The following is a 22,398-nucleotide window of genomic DNA, read 5'->3' on the forward strand; positions in this document are numbered from 1 at the left end:
CAAAGGGGCTAGATCGAGCATTAGAGGACGAGGCCCATCACGGGCCTCATCACTCTAGGTGGCCAGCCATATGGAGTGGACAAGGGAGTTTTGGGCTTCGTGCCCAAGTCTAATTATAATGAGATTATAAATAGACTAGGTGCCTAGGTTTGCAGCAAGTAAGCAATTAACTAATCAGTGTGATCAAACCCTAATTAAAAAAACATGAAACCCAAACCCTCTCACAGTCCTCTCTCTCACGGCTCTCTCCTCCTCCTAGGCGCCGGTGGTGTGTCGTGGTGGTGGTGGTTCGTGCGGTGGTCGGTTGTCCGTAAAGGTGGTGATCGCGGTTCTCCTCAATCACTCGACCAATCTGGTATTGGTGGACGGCTCGTTCGAATCTTGTGGACTAAGTAGAGGAGCAACGCTTGGGGCTCTATTCTCTCCCTGATTTGCCTGTCGAATAGCTTCGTGGAATTCACGCGTCAAAGGTATGATTATGTGTCTTGTGTGTTATGCATGTGATTCTTGGGATTGTACTAGATTGAATATGATTCATGTTTTTCCGCTGCGTAGTACCTATAAACTCCTACACTTGTCTCCTCCTTTTCCTTCCTTTTTTTAAAAAAATTTTCCCCCTTTTTTTTCCCTTGATAATGAAAATAAGATTAACATATCTAATTTTCCACTATTTACATTTACATTATAATATGTGGCATTATTTTTACAGAAATTTCCATCCCTTTTCTAATCTAAAAGAAAATTGCAAGCATGCATAGCTATCTCAGCATGTAATAGTGTTCTTGTCTCCTTTTTTTCCCCTTTTTTATTTTATTTTTTATTTTTTTTCCTTTTTTTCCTTGATAATGAAAATAAGATTAACATATCTAATTTTCCACTATTTACATTTACATTATAATAATATGTGGACATATCTAATTTTCCACTATTTACATTTACATTCTAATATGTGGCATTACTCTTTTGGCTGAATTCCTAGATGTTCCATTACTGCAAAAACATAGAAAAACAAGCAGTAGTTATATATAAATTAAAATAATCTCTCAAATGGTTATAAAAAAATATACACAATCTCCTAACTAATATGTATGAAAAAATGATGATAACATACCCTTTGAATCTGCTAGATGATTCCTGCCAAACGAAGAATATCATAAGATACTATATTTTTCACCTTTGTTACATCTTGTTGCTTAGTGTTAGCTTCAGTTATTACACTGACATTAGCTGATTTTCGAGCTCTAGAGAGCGCAACATACAATTGTCCATGTGAAAAAAATTATCGTGGTTGAAAGACCACAACTTGACTAAGTGTCTGTCCCTGAGCTTTATTGATTGTCATTGCAAAGCTAAGTTTCAAAGGAACCTGTTTCCTCTGAAATTGAAAAGGATATCCTGCTGAGTCTGATGGGCGTAAAGATATTCTCAGAATCAACACATGCTGACCTTTGTTATGTCCAACAGCAATAACACACTCGATGAGATTACGAAAAAATCGTTTACATATTAGTCTTGTTCCATTACACAAGCCAGATGATGGCAGAATGTTTCTTAACATAATAACAGGATTATTTACTTTCAGCTCTAGCACATGAGGACTCATACCACCAGGACAAAGCTTGTTTAGAAATTCAGTAGGATATACGACACAATATTCATCAATCATTGTGTCATAGCTTTTATATACTACTGATTCACCTGGGAATTTGCAAATCAAGCTTGAATTAATAGTATCAACATCCTCATTCATCGGTGTTAGTATAGCTCTTGTAGTAAAAATATCTGTGGTGAATGGAAGCATATCCATTTCTGCAAATGCTACATCTGTTAGATGTACATCATCAGCTTCTCCATTATAACAAGGCTTAACAAATTTCCAGTGGCAGCTTAACAAACGCATCCTCGGTGTTTTGCAATTCACCATTTCCGAGTGCCAACAAAAAAGCGACATATGCAAGATCATCTTTAGCTCTTAAGTTTTCAGTAAGCCTGAACTTCAGCAGCTGTGGCCACAGAGCAGAAGTGACTAAACTCGCAGTGACTGCCTCTCGCTGTGTTTTGCGTGGAACAATAGGAAGAACTTGTCTAAAATACCCACGAAAAACTACTATTTTGCCTCCAAATAATTCACTTGAACTACAAATATCTCTGAGTAGTGAGTCGAGGGATTCGATATTCTCCTTTTTTGCCATAGAAGCTTCATCCCAAATAATCAACGTTGTTTCCCTTAGAAGTCCAGCTAGACTTCCCTGATTAAGAACATTACAAGCAAGAGAGCCTAAAGGATCTAAAGGGATTTGAAACCGTGAATGTGGAGTTCTACCTGAAGGAATATTGGCTGCAGCAATACTTGAAGTGGCTATTGGTAAAACAATCTTATTCATTGATCTGATTTCTGCATATAGAGCATAATATAAAAAAGTTTTCCCTGTTCCACCAGGACCATCTATGAAAAAGGCACCGGGCTTTCCTTTTGTAACATGTCCATAATGACATCAAATGCAACTCATTGAGCCTGATTTAACTTATCTTTACATTCCAGACATTCTGGTGGTATCGGTGCATTCAATGCATCTTCTATGTCTTTGGTTACATGTATAAAATCACCATCATCTTCTACTAAATCATGTAACCCAAATGCTTTCAACGTACTTTCCATTGACTCAACAAACGCTCAACTGATCTTATGGTTAGCTATATCACTCTTGCAGCATCTGTAGGATGTTTATGTCGGAAATCCTCTGAAAATGAATCATAATATTTCAACAACCACAAAGACAAAGGATTGCTAGGCTGACAGAAAATAAGTAATGTAGCAAACAATTTTCGAATAACATGAGGCATCTGAATGGCACATCCTTCAGTTAAGCACAACTTAATTGCATCATCCTCTTCCATTAATCCCAACTTCAGTGCTGCCTGCTGAAAAGTGTGACACACGTAACCATTGACTGTTTGTAGATCTTCAAACTACTTTGGACTCCTGACATTGTGAAGCAGCAACCGCAAATAGTATCTTTCACCTTTAGAAGGTCCAACAAATATTAACCTTCCAACCTGAATTTTCTTATTCTTTCTTTTATACCACATCTTATCTGATGAATCCCACCGATAATGCTCTGAAAATTCATTTTATAGCCATCCAGTTCCCAAAGCTGATTTACAATTCATTTTAAAGAACTCTGTTAAACAGGTCCTAGTACGCTTATCATATGAAACAATTGACGTAAGATTTTCATGAGGTCTCATTTGTATCAGCTGAGAGTTAGGCAAGTGAATAGGAAGAGGTAAAACCGGAGGATACATTTCGTATAAATCAAAACCAAAAAGGCGCCACGCAGCCTCACATGGTGAAACCCATCGACCTGATTGATACTGTTCAATTTCATCCTGCATAGGAACTCCATCTTTTGTCTGGACAATATTGAATGATATCCTGTCATGTCCTTTGTAAACATACTTATACAGATACTTCACTGCTTCAATAGTTGAACAAAATTCAACATTTAAATGACAATTGAAATGTTCTAAAAGATATGGATTATATGGAATCACCTATGAATTATCCATTTCAACACCCCGAACTTTAACAATATCAGACGTAGCTCTCCTTCGATACATAGGATATCCATCACTATTACTTTTAGTTTCTTCACAATTTTGCTTTGGATAACCATACTTACAATGTCCACGTCGTTCTTTATGTTTCATACAAGGGCATTCTGGATTAAGATGACCACATGGACCATGCATCATATGCTTGATCACAATTTCTCTTAAATATCCATTCTCAGAAGATGGAATTTCAGCACAAAAAAACTTATCAAAGTCATCAGGAGTCTTTATTTTGAATTCTGATTTCAAAATAATGAGAAAATGAGCATGAGGTAAACCTCTTTTTTGGAATTCAATAACATATATCATTACAGCTACTTCTCCAAATATTTATTTTCTTTCTGATTAAGTGTTTTAAAGCAAGTACCTTTTCTCTAAAAACTCTTGAGACAATATCTGGCCTATTTTGTGCTTCTTCTCTAACAACAAGTTCTTGTTTAATTTCAGGCCAATTAGGATTGCATGTCATAGTTATAAATAAATCAGGTTTGCCAAATCTCTAAACTAATGACATCACATTCAGATATCTCTTCTTCAAATCTCGAGGACCACCTATAAATGTCGTAGGCAATATACTCGTTTTCCAACATTTGCTGCACATTCTTCTCCACAGTCTATGATATCAAGAAGTCCCTGATAAAGATCAGCCCTTATTGTCTGTTGGTTTCTTCGAAAAAAATCTAAGCGTGTATTCTCTACCTTAACATACATATCAACGATATATTGCTGAAAACATCTTCCAGCTCTGAGCAAGTAATTTCCCGGACGACACTGAAGTCTATATGCATAATATTCTCGAGCTGAAATATGTTTATTTGCCTTGGATGAACCTCCATTTGCACCTATGAATCGATATTTGAAAAAAAAGGAAATAAATAAGTAATAAAAGCATATATATGACATATATAAAATCAAATATACTTTAATAAGAATAAACTCATACGCCTAGCTTCTTCATCTAACAACTCTTCGGTAGTATGTATACTACAAGAAGAAACTGGATCTGTCTGAGACTGTAACTGCTGTATTCCACCCATAGACATCTTCTTTAGACCTTGAGTCCACCCACAATCACCATATGGAAATAGCAATGGATACTGTAAAGGATCATAGCAACCATAATAGTGTTTGATCATACGAGGAGAATCATTTACACCAGTGACTAATATGTGTGGACTTTCAGACTCACTGGAAGAAGTATTCTCTGGCCAAATAACCGCAACCTCATCCAAAGTTGGAGCATTATAAACACGCTGATCTGGAACTGTAGTCTTATTCAACAGAATTTGTGTTAAATCACTAATTAAAACTCCCCTTAAAGTTCGAAAGAACCAGGCATACGGATTCAGATTTGTAATGTCCATCAACATAGCCAAAATATTTTCCCTTAATGTAGAAAAACACTTTACACGATTAGCTAATTCCTGTTGTCCATCATAAAAGTACAATTGCATATATTGTGGCCCTTTTTCTCCAGGAACTAAACAGGGAATATTATGATAAATCTTTCCATGTAACTTAAAAACATAAATTCCATTCTTTGTTTCAGATTTGTGATCACCTCCTAATGAAGTGAAAGCGAACAAATTATTATACGATCGCACATACTTCCTGAAATGTTTCGCTTCTTCATCTGTAGAAGCTAATAACCACACAAGCAGTGAAGGGTACTCATTAAAAACAATCCTGATTTCTCCATCATCACACAGAAGTGAAGTGATTCAAAAGCAAATTTTTTAGCCATACACCTATGACAGTAAGTAGGTGCAGGAAGCATATAAGACTTAGTAGGAATTTTTTTTTTCCAATTAGAGTAACACATCCCCCTGTGAAAAATATGAACAATGTTCATTTCAGGAGTTTTAAAATACAAATATTTACTGTAAAATTGCGATATCAACAAAGTAAAAAAAAAAATTACTTATCGCTTGGACTTTACTGATTTCTTTATTTTGAAAACTTGCATCAAATTGTTCCTTTGACCTTTAAGACAGTATTTGAAACACATATTCAGTCAAATTCTAACTATGAAAATAAATATCAATAATATACCGTAAAGTCTTTAAAAACCTTTATTTTTGAACACTACATTCACCCTCCAAATTTGTACGATGTTTATTCTTGTAATCCTTTGCTGAGGAAGCTGTTTATAATAGTAAACATCAAATCAATTTCAAAAGCCAAAAGCTCCAAACCAGTTGTATATAAAATTTGCAACATCAACAATGAGCCACTAAAATTAACTGTCAGTTGAACTGCAGGTAATACAAAAACCTGAACTAAAACTCTTTCACCAGTTTTTGAAACAAGACCATCTATAAAAAATGTGATCAATGAAATTTCAAATACCTTTTTTTTTAACATTAATACATTTATTATGTAAAAACATGTAGAAGTTTCCAATAAATGACACTGTATTTACTTGACACTTCAATTGTGCTCCCTCTTTCTTTTCCAGAATTTTCATTAGATTGCTCTTGTAACCTTTAAAATAAAATTACAAAAACACATATTAAGTTTTAGTTTAAGAACATAAATCAATAACAAAAACATAGCAAAATTTAATAAATTTTTTTATAACACCAAAGTATTCAACCTCTAAGTACCTTTGCATTCGATCACTACATCCTCTCTCCAAATCCATAAGGCGGCTACTAGTGTATCTTCTTATTGATGAAGGTGCTTATTAATAATGAACATCAAATTTATAAGCAATTATCTCCACATCAATTCAATTGAATATACAATAAATTTGCAACATCAACAATGAGCCACTAAAATTACCTGTCAGTTGAGCTGTAGGTAATGCAAAAACCTGAACTAAAACTCTTTCCCTAGTTTTTGAAACAAGACCATCTGTAAAAAATGTGATCAATGAAATTTCAAATATTTTTTTTTTACATTAATACATTTATTATGTAAAAACATGTAGAAATTCCCTAAAAATGACACTTTAATTACTTGACACTTCAATTGTGCTCCCTTTTTCTTTTCCAGAATTTTCATTAGATTGCTCCTGTACAAATTTTGAGTTTTAGTTTAAGAACATAAATCAATAACAAAAACATAGCAAAATTTAATAAACTTTTCTATTACACCAAAGTATTCAACCTCTAAGTACCTTTGCATTCGATCACTACATCCTCTCTCCAAATCTATAAGGCGGTTATTGGTGTATCTTCTTGTCGATGAAGGTGCTTATTAATACTGAACACCAAATTTATAAGCAATTATCTCCACATCAATGCAACTGAATATAAAATATGTTTACTACAAATAAGAGTTTTAAAATTACTTGTCACTTGAATTTTTTTCCTTGATTTTTTCTTGGACTCATTACCAGCCTCTACATCATCACATCCACTTTCTAACCCTCTTTGACGTTTACTTCTGTATTTTTTTGAATTCGTTGATGCTTGTAATAATCGATCTAGTCAATTAGTGATCAGCGTTAATTTAGTAAACTATTACCCTCAAATCATTGTACTATAAATGAATCTTTCCTAAATCTAAATTTTGTTAGATACATGAAAAAACTCACCCATATCCTGTTGTTCTTTGCAAATTCCACGATACGTTGTCTTTGCAAGCGTTGTTGTATCAGTTAACTATTTTTTTACCACACAAAGCTCGTGATCTAAGTAATCTGTATTTTCATAACAAGACATACCATAAGCTTTAAAACTGCATAAAGCAAGATAACAAACAGCAAGTAATTGAAAACAGGAAGATTAGAGCAAAAAACACAAAAAAATTCATTGTCATTAATTATATATAATCTATTACAACCATCACATAGCCAATTTCTTTAATACAAACTCCTATCTAACTGTTTACTTTAGAGAGTCCAATGCACAAGCATCACAAAAAATTATCATGTGCAGCATACAAAAGCTAAACAACTTCAATTTCTTGCTCCAACAAAAAAACTATCCTAGTTGAATCATTCAATAACAAAAGACCAAACAGTGAGCAGTTAACACTCCTTCAACTCCAAGCTAAAACTAAAACATCTAATCCTTTAAATGCCTCACACGCTTTAAACGTCCATGTAAATCTTCTGACTCTGCCTCCTTTGGGATTTCATCAATGCTAGAATCAGAAATAGCAAATGATTCTGCAACTTGAGACTTAAGTTCAATCTTATTGAAAGCTATAACAGGTGGATTAGGCATTGGTGCTTGGAAATCCTCTCCAACAGGAACCACGCAATCCTGCTCTACAAGACTTGAAGTAGGTTCCAGTTGTTCTTTAACACCCAACACACGTTCCTTTGCACTTAAATAACTTTCCTGCTCCAGAACACATAACAAAGCATCAAACCTACATGTCGTTGCCCTATAATTAGCATCCACTATTTCAAAATTACACACATCAATGAGATAATCAACAGCTTTTCTAGCTAGGTCTTGCTTAGCTGCAGCCTGACTCAAACAAAATTCACTGAACAAACACCTAAATCCTGAACTGTTCCTATGGTGAATGATGGTAAACCAAGAAACATATTGATTTAGGAATTGTTCAATAATTTCAATTGGAGTGCATTTTACATCAACACATCTGAAAATAGACCTCAACACCTTAAGGAAATCTACAACAACTTTTCTTTGATTATGACCAATTTCAGTAGAAATATCTCCATGAAAATAAACCTTTGATTTTCCTTTTTCAATCGCCTCCAATTCCTCTTTCTTGTAACCATACAATTGTCCACAACGTTCATACATTTGTTTATGTAAAGCAGTAACATCTTCAACAACTATGTCATATCATTTTATAAGATCATACACAACCTTTTTAGCTGCAATTTCACACGATTCATCTATATTATCCGTATCTCCACCAAGATAAACAGTAGGAACAACATTATTTTTTATCCTTATAGCCACACAAGCAATGCTTTTTCGGAGATTGAGATATTGGTATTCTGGATTAGGGAAATCCAAACATCTGGTAATTTGCTTCAACAAAGGACGAAATGATATCACTACTTGTGTGAGCGGAGCATCCATAACCTGTAATTCACGTACAATCAACAAGTTCAGACTAAATTCAGCCTAGTTTAAATGCAACTACAGACACCAGAGATCAATCACTTAACACCCAAACCATATAAACCAGCTACCAACTGACCAATAAGCATTGTTAACCGAAACTTTATAATACATAATGCTAACCTCAATTCAACCCACAAACTTCACATAAACTGCAAGCAACAATTTAGAATTTGTAAACCATCTCAAGCTCTTATCAATATAAACCAATCAAAATAACGAATCTCAAACTCGTATCACTCTCACTTGTGCTACCCTCAAAACATGAATCTTATACTCAAAACACTATCACACTACAATTTTTAAAAAATAAAACAAAAACTTTCAACCACATATACGCATGACAACTTTAAAAGCTCAAAAAAAATTACAGCTCAACAACATACATGCATGCCAACTATAAAAGCTCAATAAAGACTACACCTACAAATTTGCTTGCATGCAAAAAAAATAATTAAACACTTAGTATCCAAAATATTTTTACTCGAAAATATGCTTATATAAAATAAAACCATCTAAAAACATCAAAATCAAACAAACAAACAATATATGTAAGTAGAATCACTCACTAAAATTGAACAAAACTAAAATTGATGAAATAAAACCACAGCATGTCCAAGTAAACCCACAAACTTAAATTGTAAAAATAACTACAAAATAAAACCATCTTAAAACATCAAAATCAAACAAACAATCAATACATGCAAGTAGAATAACACTCTAAAATTAAACAAATAACATAATTAGCAAAAATTAAACCCATAAATATGCTTGCATGCAAAAAACAGTTGACTCACACACTAAAATCAAACAACATAATTAGTAAATTACACATTTGATATCTCAAATGAAACAAAACCATAACATGTCCAAGTAAACCCACAAACTAAAATTGTAAAAATAACTATAAATTAAAACAATCTAAAAACATCAAAATCAAACAAACAAACAATATATGCAGGTAGACCCACACAATAAAATTAAACAAACAACATAACTAACAAAAAATACACCCATAAATATGCTTGCATGCAAAAACAAACATAGTATCTCAAGAACTAAATTAAAACCATATCAAAATTTCAAAATCAAACAAAAAAATAACATGTCCAAGTAAACCCACAAACTAAATTCGAAAAAACAACATAATTACAAAAATTTCACCCAAAAAATTTGCACACACACTAAACACAAACAAATAACATAATATATAAAAATATCACCCATAAATATGCTTGCATGCAAAATCAAATTTAGTATATCAAGAACTAAAATAAAACCATATCAAAATTTCAAAATCAAACAAACAAATAACATGTACAAGTAATCCCACAAACTAAATTCGAAAAAATATCATAATTAGAAGAAATTACACCCATTAATTTTGCATTAATCAACTTCATAAACTACTAAATGCTTAAAAAATACCTAAAAATATTCCAACAGAAATCGTGATTGGAAGTGCTTCAATTACTTAAAATTTTGCATGCAACAAAAAATTAGAAAATGGAATTCTTTCATAGCCTTTTTCTTTTTAATTTATTTTTTTTAAAAAAAATACCTAACCCACCCAAAAAACACATGCCTTAAAACAAGCTAAAAGCTATTTCTTTCATAATGTATTACACAATGCAATACATGTCCACTTCACCACTTTATTAATCACAACTTTATTAATCACATAAACCACAATTATATGAATGAAAATGAAGGAAGTCAACAAAAGTCAACAAAAGTAAACAACTCTTGATGACATTTCCGGAAAATAACACCATATCTAAATTTCAAAATCAAACAAACAAATAACATGTCCAAGAAAACCAACAAACTAAAATCGAAAAAATAACATAATTAGAAAAAAATACACCCATAAATTTTGCACACACAATAAATACAAACAAATAACATAATATATAAAAATGTCACTCATAAATATGCTTGCATTCAAGATCAAACTTAGTATATCAAGAACTGAATTAAAACCATAACAAAAATTTAAAATCAAACAAACAAATAACATGTCCAAGTAAGCCCACAAACTAAATTCGAAAAAATAACACAATTATTTAAAAAATACACCCATAAATTTTGCATCAACCAACTTCATAAAATATTGAATGCTTGAAAATTACCTGAAAATTTTTCAAAAGAAATTGTGGATCAGAAATGCTTCAATCACTTGAAATTTTACATTCAACAAAAATTTAGATTAGTAAAAAGTACACCCATAAATTTTACACACACACTAAATATGAATAAATAACATAATATATAAAGGTTTCACTCATAAATATGCTTGAATGCAAAATCAAAATTAGTATATAAAGAATTGAATTAAAACCATAACAAAATTTCAAAATCAAACAAACAAATAATATATCCAAGTAAGCCCACAAACTAAATTCGAAAAAATAACACAATTAGATAAATATACTTGCATTCAAAATCAAACTTAGTATATCAAGAATTAAATTAAAACCATAACAAAATTTCAAAATAAAAAAAAAACAAATAACATGTCCAAGTAAGACCGCAAACTAAATTCGAAAAAATAACATAATTAGAAAAAAAAAATACACCCATTAATTTTGCATTGAATTAAAACCATATCAAAATTTCAATTCCAAACAAACAAATAACATGCCCAAGTAAACCCACAAACTAAATTCGAAAAAATAACATAAAAATAATTAGATAAATATGCTTGCATGCAAATTCAAACTTAGTATATCAAGATCAAGAATTGAATTAAAACTATACCAAATTCTCAAAATTAAACAAACAAATAACATGTCCAAGTAAGACCACAGACTAAATTCGAAAAAATAACATAATTAGACAAAAATACAACCATTTATCTTGCATTAATCAACTTCAAAAAATATTGGATGCTTGAAAATTACCTGAATATTTTCCAAAAGAAGTTGTGGATCGGAAATGCTTCAATCACTTGAAATTTTGCATGCAACAAAAATTTAGAAAATGAAGTTCTTTTATAGCCTTTTTTTCTTTTCTTTTTTTTTAAAAATACATAACCCACCCAAAAAAACACATGCCTTAAAACAAGCTAAAAGTTAATTCTTTCATAATCACATAAACCGTAATTATATGAATGAAAGTGAAGGAAGTCAAGAAAGTCAACAAAAGTCAACAATTCTTGATGGCATTTCCGAAATTACTAACAAAAAAGAAGAAAAATGTGGTCAATGCACTATTCCTTTTGAAGTTACTATTCACTTTCACTAATTTTGTCAAAAACCCTTAATTTTTGTCAAAACCCTTAATCTCCCTCAACTTCCCACTTTTAAGGGTTGGAGATAAGGTTTGAAATCACATCAAAAGAGCATATTAACAAAAAATGGCCCAAATATGACCTATATGACTTCTATTTAGCCCATTTTCTACATTTCTTATCAAATGAACTACTTATTTCTCATAACATGTCAATGTTATCTACTTTAGATGTCTAAGGCTTGAAATCATATCAAAAGAACATTTCATTAAGTTTTAGGACTTACCTCATCAAGTTATTGACTGTCCATACAATGAGTCACTATGTCAAGCATGAATCTCATCACAGACAAAGCACAATCAAGTCCATTTTCTTGTTGTGCGCACTAGCATATGACGAACAGATCATATCAGTGAAACATGCATAGCAAATTAGCAAATATCTACTAACATAGAATTTTAAGATAATCACAATATCGTGTAAAAATTACCATCGGTGACTTCCATGTTGGACCCTGAGGAGCAAGACAATGTAGCTTCTTTCATAACACTGTAGTAAAGTACATTCAAATTTGATTAGTCGTCTGACTACTAAATTGGTTAACAATAATCATCACTAGGTAGCTATATATATTTACTTTTGCAATATAGCCTTCACGAGCCACTTCTCTGATGATCGAGCTGAATCAAGGTGATAGATTGTGTTAATGGAATAACAAATCACCACGAGGCTCCAATGCTCCCTACATAAGTTCATAATAGACAAAAAAATTAATATGTAGGAGTCAACATATTATGAGGCTAAACGATTGAATTTGACATGGTTAGACATACTCTTTATAACATGGCCTGGGGCAAATATGAACTTGTCTCCCGCACACACTGATTCCCTGATACTCTGTTCAACATAATACAACACGTCACGGGAGTTGCCTAAGATTCTAGGAGTGGATATCTTCTCGTGGCATAACCACCCAACTTTATAAGGAGAATCAATTTCAATTAAGTGCTCCTGTAGTGCTCTGCGTGCATGAACATTGAATAATTAATCAAATGAAGGATAATCACCACTAATTTTAATAACATTTAAAAAGTGTAGAATATGTGGCATTGAAGTACCTCATGAATGTTTGAATGAAGGAAATGCTAAGCTTTGCACCACGTAGAAATTCCATCATATCTTCTTTGTTATTCCATGTAACTGCATCCTTATCATAGTGGAACATTGCCTTAGGAAGTGCAACTTCAATAGGATTGACCAAATGACAAGCACAATTGTGAAGAAAGGTCAAATCAAAAGAGAGCAATTAAAGAACAATGTCTTCAACAAGTGGGGTAGGTGGAATGGGTGAACCCCTCGAAGAGTTCAACTTCGACGCTTGTTCACTCTTGGACTGTTGTTCACTCATCTTCTTGTTAGGTTGATCAATGCTTTTAGACTTCTTCACCCTCCTTCTCTTTGAAGTTTGGATTCTATACGAAATCTGAAACTTCAACGACCGAGTGAGTTAAGAAAAAAAATAATGGCTCAAAATAATCCTAAAAAAAATTGCAGCTGTAGCAAAGGCCGGAACAGCCGAGGCAGCTGCCGCCGAGGCCGGAACAGCCTAGGCAGCTGTTGCCGAGGTTGCAGTCCAGGCAGCCCGCTGCCGAGGCGGCCGCAGTCCAGGTAGCCCGTTACCGAGGCTGCAGCAGCCAGGTGATGAGTGACATTTATGTCAATCTTAGGGAGTAGTTTTAGAGTCATTTTCGGGCTCGGTTTCTCTTATTTTCCCTTTTATTCTCTTATTTTCCTTGAATAAAGTTTCTTTTTATTTTCGTTATTTTGGCATGTTTTAGTTGTTTTCATGGATTTATTTAGTTTGTGGTTTATTTCTTATTTTATTTTACTTTATTTTGCTTGTATAGTTTTATTTAATTTTATTAGTTTTAGTTTTATTTCTCATATTTTTTATTTTGGTTTATTTATTTTTCTATATTTTTTTTATTTGTCTCGCTTTCTCTTGGGTTTTGTGTGTAGGGTCCCGAGTTTCATGTTAAGTGAGTTCGGTGTTCGGGGACGAGTCAAAGTGGGTGCACATATTTGCTGGCTGCTGCACAATTACCTACAGCTGCCCATTCCTTATCCGTCACCACATTCCCCCTCTCTAATCCTCTAAACTCCACCACCACAACACACATCACAACTGCACTCCAAACCAACCCACAATCAGCCACAAACCGACCCACTCCCACCAGCTCCTGCCACTCGCAACACCTCACCAAAACCAGAGTAGCCTCACGCAAACTCCAGCCACCATTGCCGCAGCCATACGCAGCTCCTCTCACAACATCAACCACTTGCCACCAAAACCACCATCAATCTCCACCATCGCCAACCGCAAGCAGCCCAGCACCAATTACAGCAGCAATCACCAACTTCTCCTAAATTCCGCCGCTGCAGCCACCACAATTCGAACTGAATCCCAACCCCGCTCTTCACCATTTCAAAAACAATCAAACCCTCAATAAAGCCCCAATTTGATTGGAGTTATACGCGGGCGCGTAGCCCTGTCAGAAGGCACACACATCAGACTCCAAAACAAATTATAGGCAGTAAGTTATGCGCGACCAATGCGCGACGTCTTCGTGGGCGCGCAAATGTGGGTTCAATCACGAGCTTCTCACGTGATTTTGATTTTAATGAAGATGGAACGGCCATGATTGATGCTCGATGATAGACGATGAGGATGAGCAGTGATGATTAAAGATGACAATGGTCGATGATGATTTACTGATGATGATCGAATGATGGTGATGATGAAGTGAAGTTGTGGTTTGGTGTTGATGTGGAATTCAGAGCAGCCAAGTATCGAAGAGGAGAGTTTGGGGTCTGATTATTTTTGGGTGGGGATTTGTGGGTTTCTTTATTTTCTTTTTTCTTTTCTTTTTGTTTCCTTTCTCCTAATTTAATTCCTTAGTTTTATTTTCTTTCCTTTCTTTTATTTTATTAAGTTAGTATAAATACCCATTTTTAGGGCAATTAGTTTTATTCCATAACAATCAACTATTATTCTATTCTCTTCATTAGTTTTAGGAGAGCTTCTCTCTTTAGGTTTAGATTAGGATTATAGTAGTTTAGAGAGAGAAAGTGAAGGTTTCACCATTGTTGAGCTTGGATTTTGAAGAAGAAGATTGATTATCTTGTTTGTAGACTTTCATCTTCAATCAATGAGAATCTCTAACTTTCTCTCTATTTTATTTGCTTTCTTTTGATTATTGTTTTAGTTGTTACCGTTGCTTGTTAATCATGTTGATTCTTGGTTATTTGTTAATTAATCTTATTATTATCATGATTAGTGAGTAATTTCCACATTAAGGGGATGGTTGTGGTGTAGTTGGATCTTAAGCATATTCTAGGGTATGAAATTGATTTATTTGTGATTAAAGTCTTTATATGCTTGATATTCTTCAATCTACTTGCAAAATGCATGTTGTTAGATGATTGGGAGTGAATTATTGATTGTTATTTGATAGCACCTCCTAGTATATGGTTCTAATGTGGAAGCATAAAGGCTTTGTTAGGAGAAGCCAATGAACCCCGACAGGTGGTTAGATTGGACCTCTTATTTCGATATTCATGCATGTTTAGTTCATGATTAATTCAACTTCTATGCCTTTTCCATGCTCGAGTGATTGATATTCCTAAACCATTTCCCTTAGTGTTTTATTTCTTGTCTTAGCGTGTTTAGACTTTAGTTTACTTATCTCTTATTCCGGACTAGATTGATTGTTGATAGCATTTGGTAGTGTTTACTCGTTCCCTGTGGTTTGACCCTTATGCTTGACTTATACTTGTATTAGATTTGTTTAGGTTGTATAAATTGTATTTGATCTAGGGATAGGCATTTAACAACACGTTTACTCCTTTGTCAAATTGGCGCCGTTGCCGGGGACCGGCTTCCATTACCGCTGTGTTATCTTATTGAGACTAGTCCATTGTATATAATTTTCTTTTGATTTATTTATGTTCTTTTTGTTTTTTTTTATTTGTTGAAAAATGGCATGTTTTTCTTTTCCTCAATTTGATGGTGAGTCTTTTTATGTCTACTTCCATAGACTTATAGGGTTCTTGAACTATAATGGTTGTAATCCTTGTGAGATTTGTTATTATGGCATGAATGAACAAACAAGATATGAAGTTGAAAGTAGGTTTAATGGCGAATTTCGAGCATTGACGGTTCATTCTGCTTGGAACGATTTTGTATGGTTTGCTAAGGATGTACGCAATAGCGCATGTAATGTTGCTAATTTTGATTCTCAATGTGATAATAGTTTTATTGGTGGCATGAATCCCTATGATTTATCTTGTGATCCTATATGTGAACCTAGTACAAGTGGTTTCAACTCTTTATCTCCTATTGTTGATGATGAATCTCATTTGCTTGATTATGCCCACTCTCCCCAATATGATGATGCTCATGTTTATAATGTGAATGATCCTCCCTCCTCATCTTCTTGTTCTTACATGGCTCCAAATGATTTCCCTTATGCTTCTAATGAATCCTTTTAAGAGGGTAATTCTATAGAAAATTTAAGGAAAGAGATGATTATGGAGAAGTTAATGAAGATGATGGAGATGGATAAAGAGATAAGGGAGAAGGATAATGAGATGAGGGAAGTTTAGAATAAGGAGACATAAGCTAAAATGAAGATGCTTGAGAGCCAAATTCTCAAACTAGCCAACTCTCAAGAAAATGCCCTTCCTTCTTCTTCTCTTTCCCATATGAGTGAGGATCTCATTAGAGAGCATTCAAGTGATGGTGAAGGAGTTGAGAATGAAGCTAGTGTTGAATTTGTGAACCCTAACTCCCTCTACCATCTTGATGATTCTCAAGTGTATGTTTATGATCCTTCAATCTATGAGTATATAGACTATTTTGAGGTAATATCCCACATATTTTTCTAGAGTCATATGAGGACTTATAGATTATTGGATGATTTCATCGAGGACGCTTCTTGGGACTTAGATGAGTTTGAGATGAATCTACCTCCATTCATGCATGATTTTGGGACCTTAGTTTTTGAGATAGTTGATGGAAAGGTTGTTTATTGTGGTGAAAAGGAGGTTGAGGTTGATTCCCTTAGAGTTTTTGAGCTTGAGGGAGGTGTAGATCGTGAGTGCCCTTCATTTGAAGATTCTATGATTGATTTTCATGCCCTCTTTAGTGATGTGAGTCCTTGTGGTGAGGGAGTAGCTACCCCTTTCCCGTTTCTCATACCCCTTTTTCTAAGGTTTGACCACATCCCTCTTTACCCTATTTCTCTCCCTTCCTATCTCAAACAGCCTATTGGGGAGTCTCCTTCTATGGATGATTTTCATGTCCCTCATTCTATCATTGTTGAGGAAGAGAGGAAGTATGCCAACCAATAATTTTGTGAGGAGGATTTCCCTTTTTTTTCTTTTCTTTCCATTCTTCTTTTCCCTCTTCTACTTCTTACTTTCTTGAATTTTCTTTTCGATCCCTTTACTTCTTTCTTTTGGCATCTCCCTTCTCACTTGCGTGCAATGATCTTGTTGCACGTTCTTATTCCGTCATTTGCCTACCTTCACCCCCATGAAATATGTAGTAGAACATTTGACAAGCTCTTGCGTGCGTTGAATTATTATTTTCTAGAGCAATCTCGCTTGGACGTTAAACAAGCCTTTGCGGGAAGTAACCCATGTTTTATTGCTTTCATTTTCTTTTCTTTTTAGATTAGATTTTCTCTCATGGATGTGTTTGTGCTCCTTGCAAGGTACACGATTCGATATACTCTTGTGCATTGGTGATGATCAAGAATCAAGGAAATGTGCCTCTACTTACCTATCATGTGGAATTCAAGCCTTATTTGTTGAGATTGTGGCTCCTATGAGTTTATTTCGAGGTTTTTTTTTTTTTTTTTTTTTTTTTTTTTTTTTTGTGATTTTGCATTTATCCTATATCCGGTAATATTCTTTTTTTCCCTTTCTCGTACTTATTGTGACTTGAAGATCATGTGTTGGTAATGTTGGATTGGCTTCTCCTTGTTTTCCCCTCCTTGGTTTCATCGTTTATTTTTTAAGAGCTTGGTCTCATTCAAGCTCGGGGGAGGGTATTCTATCATGTTTGGTGGGATGTTGATTTATATGCCATGCTCATAAGTATATTCATTTCCATGTTTTTCACGCTTTTGGAAAATCCAAAAAGATTTTTGTTTACTTCAAGGCAAGTTTAGCAAAAATGTGTTTTGTTTGTTCTTATTTTGGAAATTTCTAGATTGGACTTGTGTTCTTTAATGTGTACCTTTGTAGGGAATATTTTAAGCCAGCCCACACCTGATCCTTACAGTGATCATACACTTAAGCATGGTGGCGTCCAAAGGAAAGTTTTAGAAAAAGGGAGAAAGAATAATCTTCTAGATTTTAGAGAGAGAGAGAGAGAATATAATTAGATGATTGTTGAAGATTGAAAAAAGGGGAGATATGACGTCTATTAATAGTAAAAAACAGAGTCGAAGAATAAGAAAAGAATCCGAATTCGAATCGAAATAAAACTCGTCGGTTAGCAGTTTTTGCAAATTTTGTTTTTATCATATATTTTGATCTAGAAGTCCAAATAAGTCATGTAATATGTCTTTGGAAAGCTATTCAATTCTAGTTTCCAACACAATTAGAACAAGATTAAAATATTTTGTAGATAAAAAGATATGGCCGAAATAGTGGGACGGTATCAGTTTTGGATAGAGCTTTGTATTCCATTCATATCTTTTTCGTTATACCTCGGAATTAATATTATAATATATCATTGGAAAGATAATTTCAAGATCTATTCAACCATATAATATTTGGATAAATATTATGAGGCACTAAAATAATATCTGACTGTTTTTGAACATCTTTAATTTTGAATAGAATTAGGACTTAAAAAAGGAAAGTTTTAATTCAAATTTCAAACTCTTTGATTTTATCTTTTCAAAAAGGATAATTAAGATCTTTTAGAAACTCATATGAGTTTCTAATTAATCCTAATTAGTTTATAAATAGGATTAAACCTTTGGACCCTCCACATGATCATTGGGCCGTGGGTAAAATCCGGTTTGAGCCCAGTTTAGTATTCTGGCCATAACTTCCTCATTATTCATCGGAATTGGGCTTATAATATATCGTTGGAAAGGTTTTTTCAAGGCCCATGAAACTATACTATTATTGAATCCATATCATGGACCAAACTAAATTGGAATGCACGTTTTTCATAAATAGGGTAAGAAAAGAAATATTTTTAAAAAACAGAAAGGAGATATTTTAATAAAAACATCCTAATCACTGGACTTTTTACACTTTCGCTTTGTTCGATAATAAAATGAAATGAATGGAATTTATCATTGAGTTTGGTTTCAGAGAGACACATTTGGGTGTCTACAGAAGCCCCCACTTTGACCGAGTTTGGAGAAACGCAAGTTTCGAAAACAGAAGTTAAAGTAGCGATAGGGACGGAGAGTGATTCATAATGTTCTGAAATCCTAAATCATTCTTGCAACGCCGATACCTACAAACTAGCGTTATTTAAAACAAATCAGAGAGTTAAGAAACGCTGGCACCGTCGAGCACAAGTCTCTAGAGTAACCGATTTGTGACGATCTTCCTCAAGCTAGGGGATATTGTCTGAAGACTACCACGCTTGCAACTGCCTTCAATTTCCACAGTTTTATGACCATCTTCCACATCCTAGGGAATATGATCAAAGATAACTTCGCTTGAAGCCACCTCCTGCTTTTGACAACCTTCCACATTCTAGGGAACGCTGTTGAAAATAACTTTGCTTGAAGTCATCCTCAAATGATTGTGACTGTAGGGAATATTTCAAGCATTACCCCAAACTTGAACCCCACTTTGATCATACATTTAAGCATGGTGGCGTCCAAAGGGAAGGAAGCTAGAGCAAAAGAGTCGCCAACAAGTTTTAGGAACTTGTAAACCGTTCATAAGGTGAAGGTTACACCCCTTAACGATTCAGGAGATCGTTAACGCAAATAGGTCTGGAACCATGACTGGAAGTTCGGGGATGAAGGTACAAATCCAACCTAAAAGAGATTGAACCTTCCCTAATAGTAGGCCTCTACTTTATTCTTCTCGTATTCATGTGCACTTTCTGACTAACATGCATCATTGGGTTAACCCTAAACCTGTTTATCTATGTTGGTTGAATATTAATGCACAAACAAAACTATTATTGGCGATCACTTGAATTATTATCATATTAACCCTAAATAAGATTTATTAATTATTTTATTAAGCGTGATTACAAGTACAAATTCCCTTTAAACATGCATAAAAGGTGTGATCAAGCAATAACAATAAATAAGCATCAAGCAACATAATAATAACAATTATAATAATCATAACAATCATAAAAATAATTATAAAAATCATGTTAAAGCATAATAATAGAAATATCCTAGGCATGATACTAACAAGATTAATAACAAAACCTAGCATGTCACTAAACATCAAAGATCAAATATATAGCCCTAACATGATACTAACATGAATATTAGGAAAAACAATAAAAGGCATCATAAAAATCATAATTGACATTATATTCTTTACCCTAAACATGATACTAGGAACTTATTGTTGTCACCCTAAACATCAAATTAAGAAAAACATCCTAACATGATACTAGGAATCAAAATAACAACCTAGACATGATTTCTATATCATAATATCAATAAAAACAATTAAAGCACTTATTTGGATGCCTCGTATCTCTTTCTAATAACAAAATACACACGTTAGTAACTTCAAGGAAAATATAAAATAAATAAATTAAATTAAACTAAATAAAGATTAAGAAAGTTTAGACTAGATTTGGGACCAAACCCTAAGAAATCAAACCTTTCACGTCTAGGGCGAAGGCAACTTCGAACTTGGCTAAGTGTGTCTAGATCTTGTGAATGCGGAATTTTGTATTTGAGAAAAGCTAGTTTAGAAAAGAGAGAGAGAGTTTAAGAATTTCTTGATGAGAGTTGGTGACAATTAGATGGAGAATTGATGAGAATTGATGATTGAAAAGGAGGTTATAGGAGGCTATTTATACAGAAAATCAACCGGATATGATAAAAAAGAATCAGAGTTTCGAAAAGAATAAAACACGACGCTGTCGCCAAACACGCCCCTGTCGTCAAACAACAGGCCTTTCGTCAAGCGACAGACCTGTGATGCGGCACTACAATCATTTTTTCCACGCGTTTTCTTATTTTGATAAAATTTAAGCGTACGAGGGGTAAAACTGTAATTTCCTTAAAAACACTTCTTTTATTCTAAATAAAACTCTTAAAAGTCAATTTATCAATGTTAATCACATTAGGATTCAAAAGAACCTTCTAGAAGATTCTAGAAGACTATAATCAATCCAAATTGCATTAGGAATGATAAATCATAATAGGCCCTCCTCTAGATCATTGGGCTGCATATAAAAGTCAAACTGGGCCTAGTTTAGTAATTTAGCCATAACTTCCTCATTATTCATCGGAATTGGGCTTATAATATATCACTGGAAAGCTTTTTTCAAGCCCCATCCAACTACTCTATTATAGGACCCTTACCATGGACCAAACTAAACTGGATTGACTATTTCCATAAATTAGGTTTTCAAAAACAAGGAGAAACAAAAGAATTAAAACTAACCGCAACACTAGACTTTCCACACTTTCACTTCATTCGATTATGATTCGATGTGAAAGGTACTCATCACTGGGTTTGGTTTTGGGGAGACACAAATGGGTGTCTACAGAATCCCCCACTTTGACTGAGTTTGGAGAAACTTAAGTTTCGAAAACAAAAGTCAAAGTAGCGATAGGGACGGAGAATGATTCAGAACGTTATGTGATCTTAAATCACTCTTGTATTGCCAATACCTGCAAACTAGCGTTAGTTAAAACAGATAAAAGAGTTAAGAAACGCGTATCTTGCACCGTCGAGCACACGTCTCTGGAGGTAACCGATTTGTTGCTGCATTTGCTGTTGACAACCTTCCACAAGCTAGGGAACGCCATCCTGCTGTTTTGATGATCTTCCTCAAGCTAGGGGATACCGCCCGAAGACTGCTACGCCTGTAACTGCCTCTTATTCCTCCGTGATAGATTTCTACAAGCTAGAGAACCCTATCAAAGATTGCTTTGCCTGAAACGAACTTCTAGCGCTTTATGACCATCTTCCGCAAGCCAGGGAACATGATCGAAAATTGCTTCGCTTGAAGCCATCCTCACTTGTTGCGATAATACCCTGAAGAGTATCACCGAAGACCAATGCCTGTCAATCCTTTAAAGTTCGCTTGAACTTTGCTCTTGCTATGCCAGTGCGTCGGCGCTTTTGCTGCTTGTGAACCAGTATGTAGGTGCTTCTAAATTTTGAACCAGTATGTCGGTGCCTTTTTTTGCTTATGAACCATTATGTCGGTGCCTTTGCAGTGAGCTAATGTTTAGGCGCTTTAAGCTA

At 34.1% G+C, this 22,398-nt stretch overlaps 2 protein-coding genes across 2 annotated transcripts; both read right to left on the reverse strand.

The window, feature by feature from the left end:
* Window positions 1-1,279: 1,279 nt before the first annotated feature.
* Window positions 1,280-1,807, reverse strand: LOC145625041 (ATP-dependent DNA helicase PIF1-like). The gene has a single exon (XM_081678122.1). It carries the CDS (start codon window positions 1,805-1,807, stop codon window positions 1,280-1,282), a length of 528 nt encoding a protein of 175 aa, XP_081534248.1.
* Window positions 1,808-1,865: 58 nt separating this feature from the next.
* LOC145625042 (uncharacterized) lies at window positions 1,866-2,659 on the reverse strand. Its single transcript, XM_081678123.1, has 2 exons — window positions 2,536-2,659; window positions 1,866-2,428 (listed from the first exon to the last, which is right to left on the reverse strand). Exons 1-2 carry the CDS (start codon window positions 2,657-2,659, stop codon window positions 1,866-1,868), a joined length of 687 nt encoding a protein of 228 aa, XP_081534249.1.
* Window positions 2,660-22,398: the final 19,739 nt, after the last annotated feature.

The sequence above is a fragment of the Chenopodium album genome, chromosome 3, assembly GCF_948465745.1.
Source record: "Chenopodium album chromosome 3, dcCheAlbu1.1, whole genome shotgun sequence".
In the NCBI taxonomy this organism is placed as follows: domain Eukaryota; kingdom Viridiplantae; phylum Streptophyta; class Magnoliopsida; order Caryophyllales; family Amaranthaceae; genus Chenopodium; species Chenopodium album.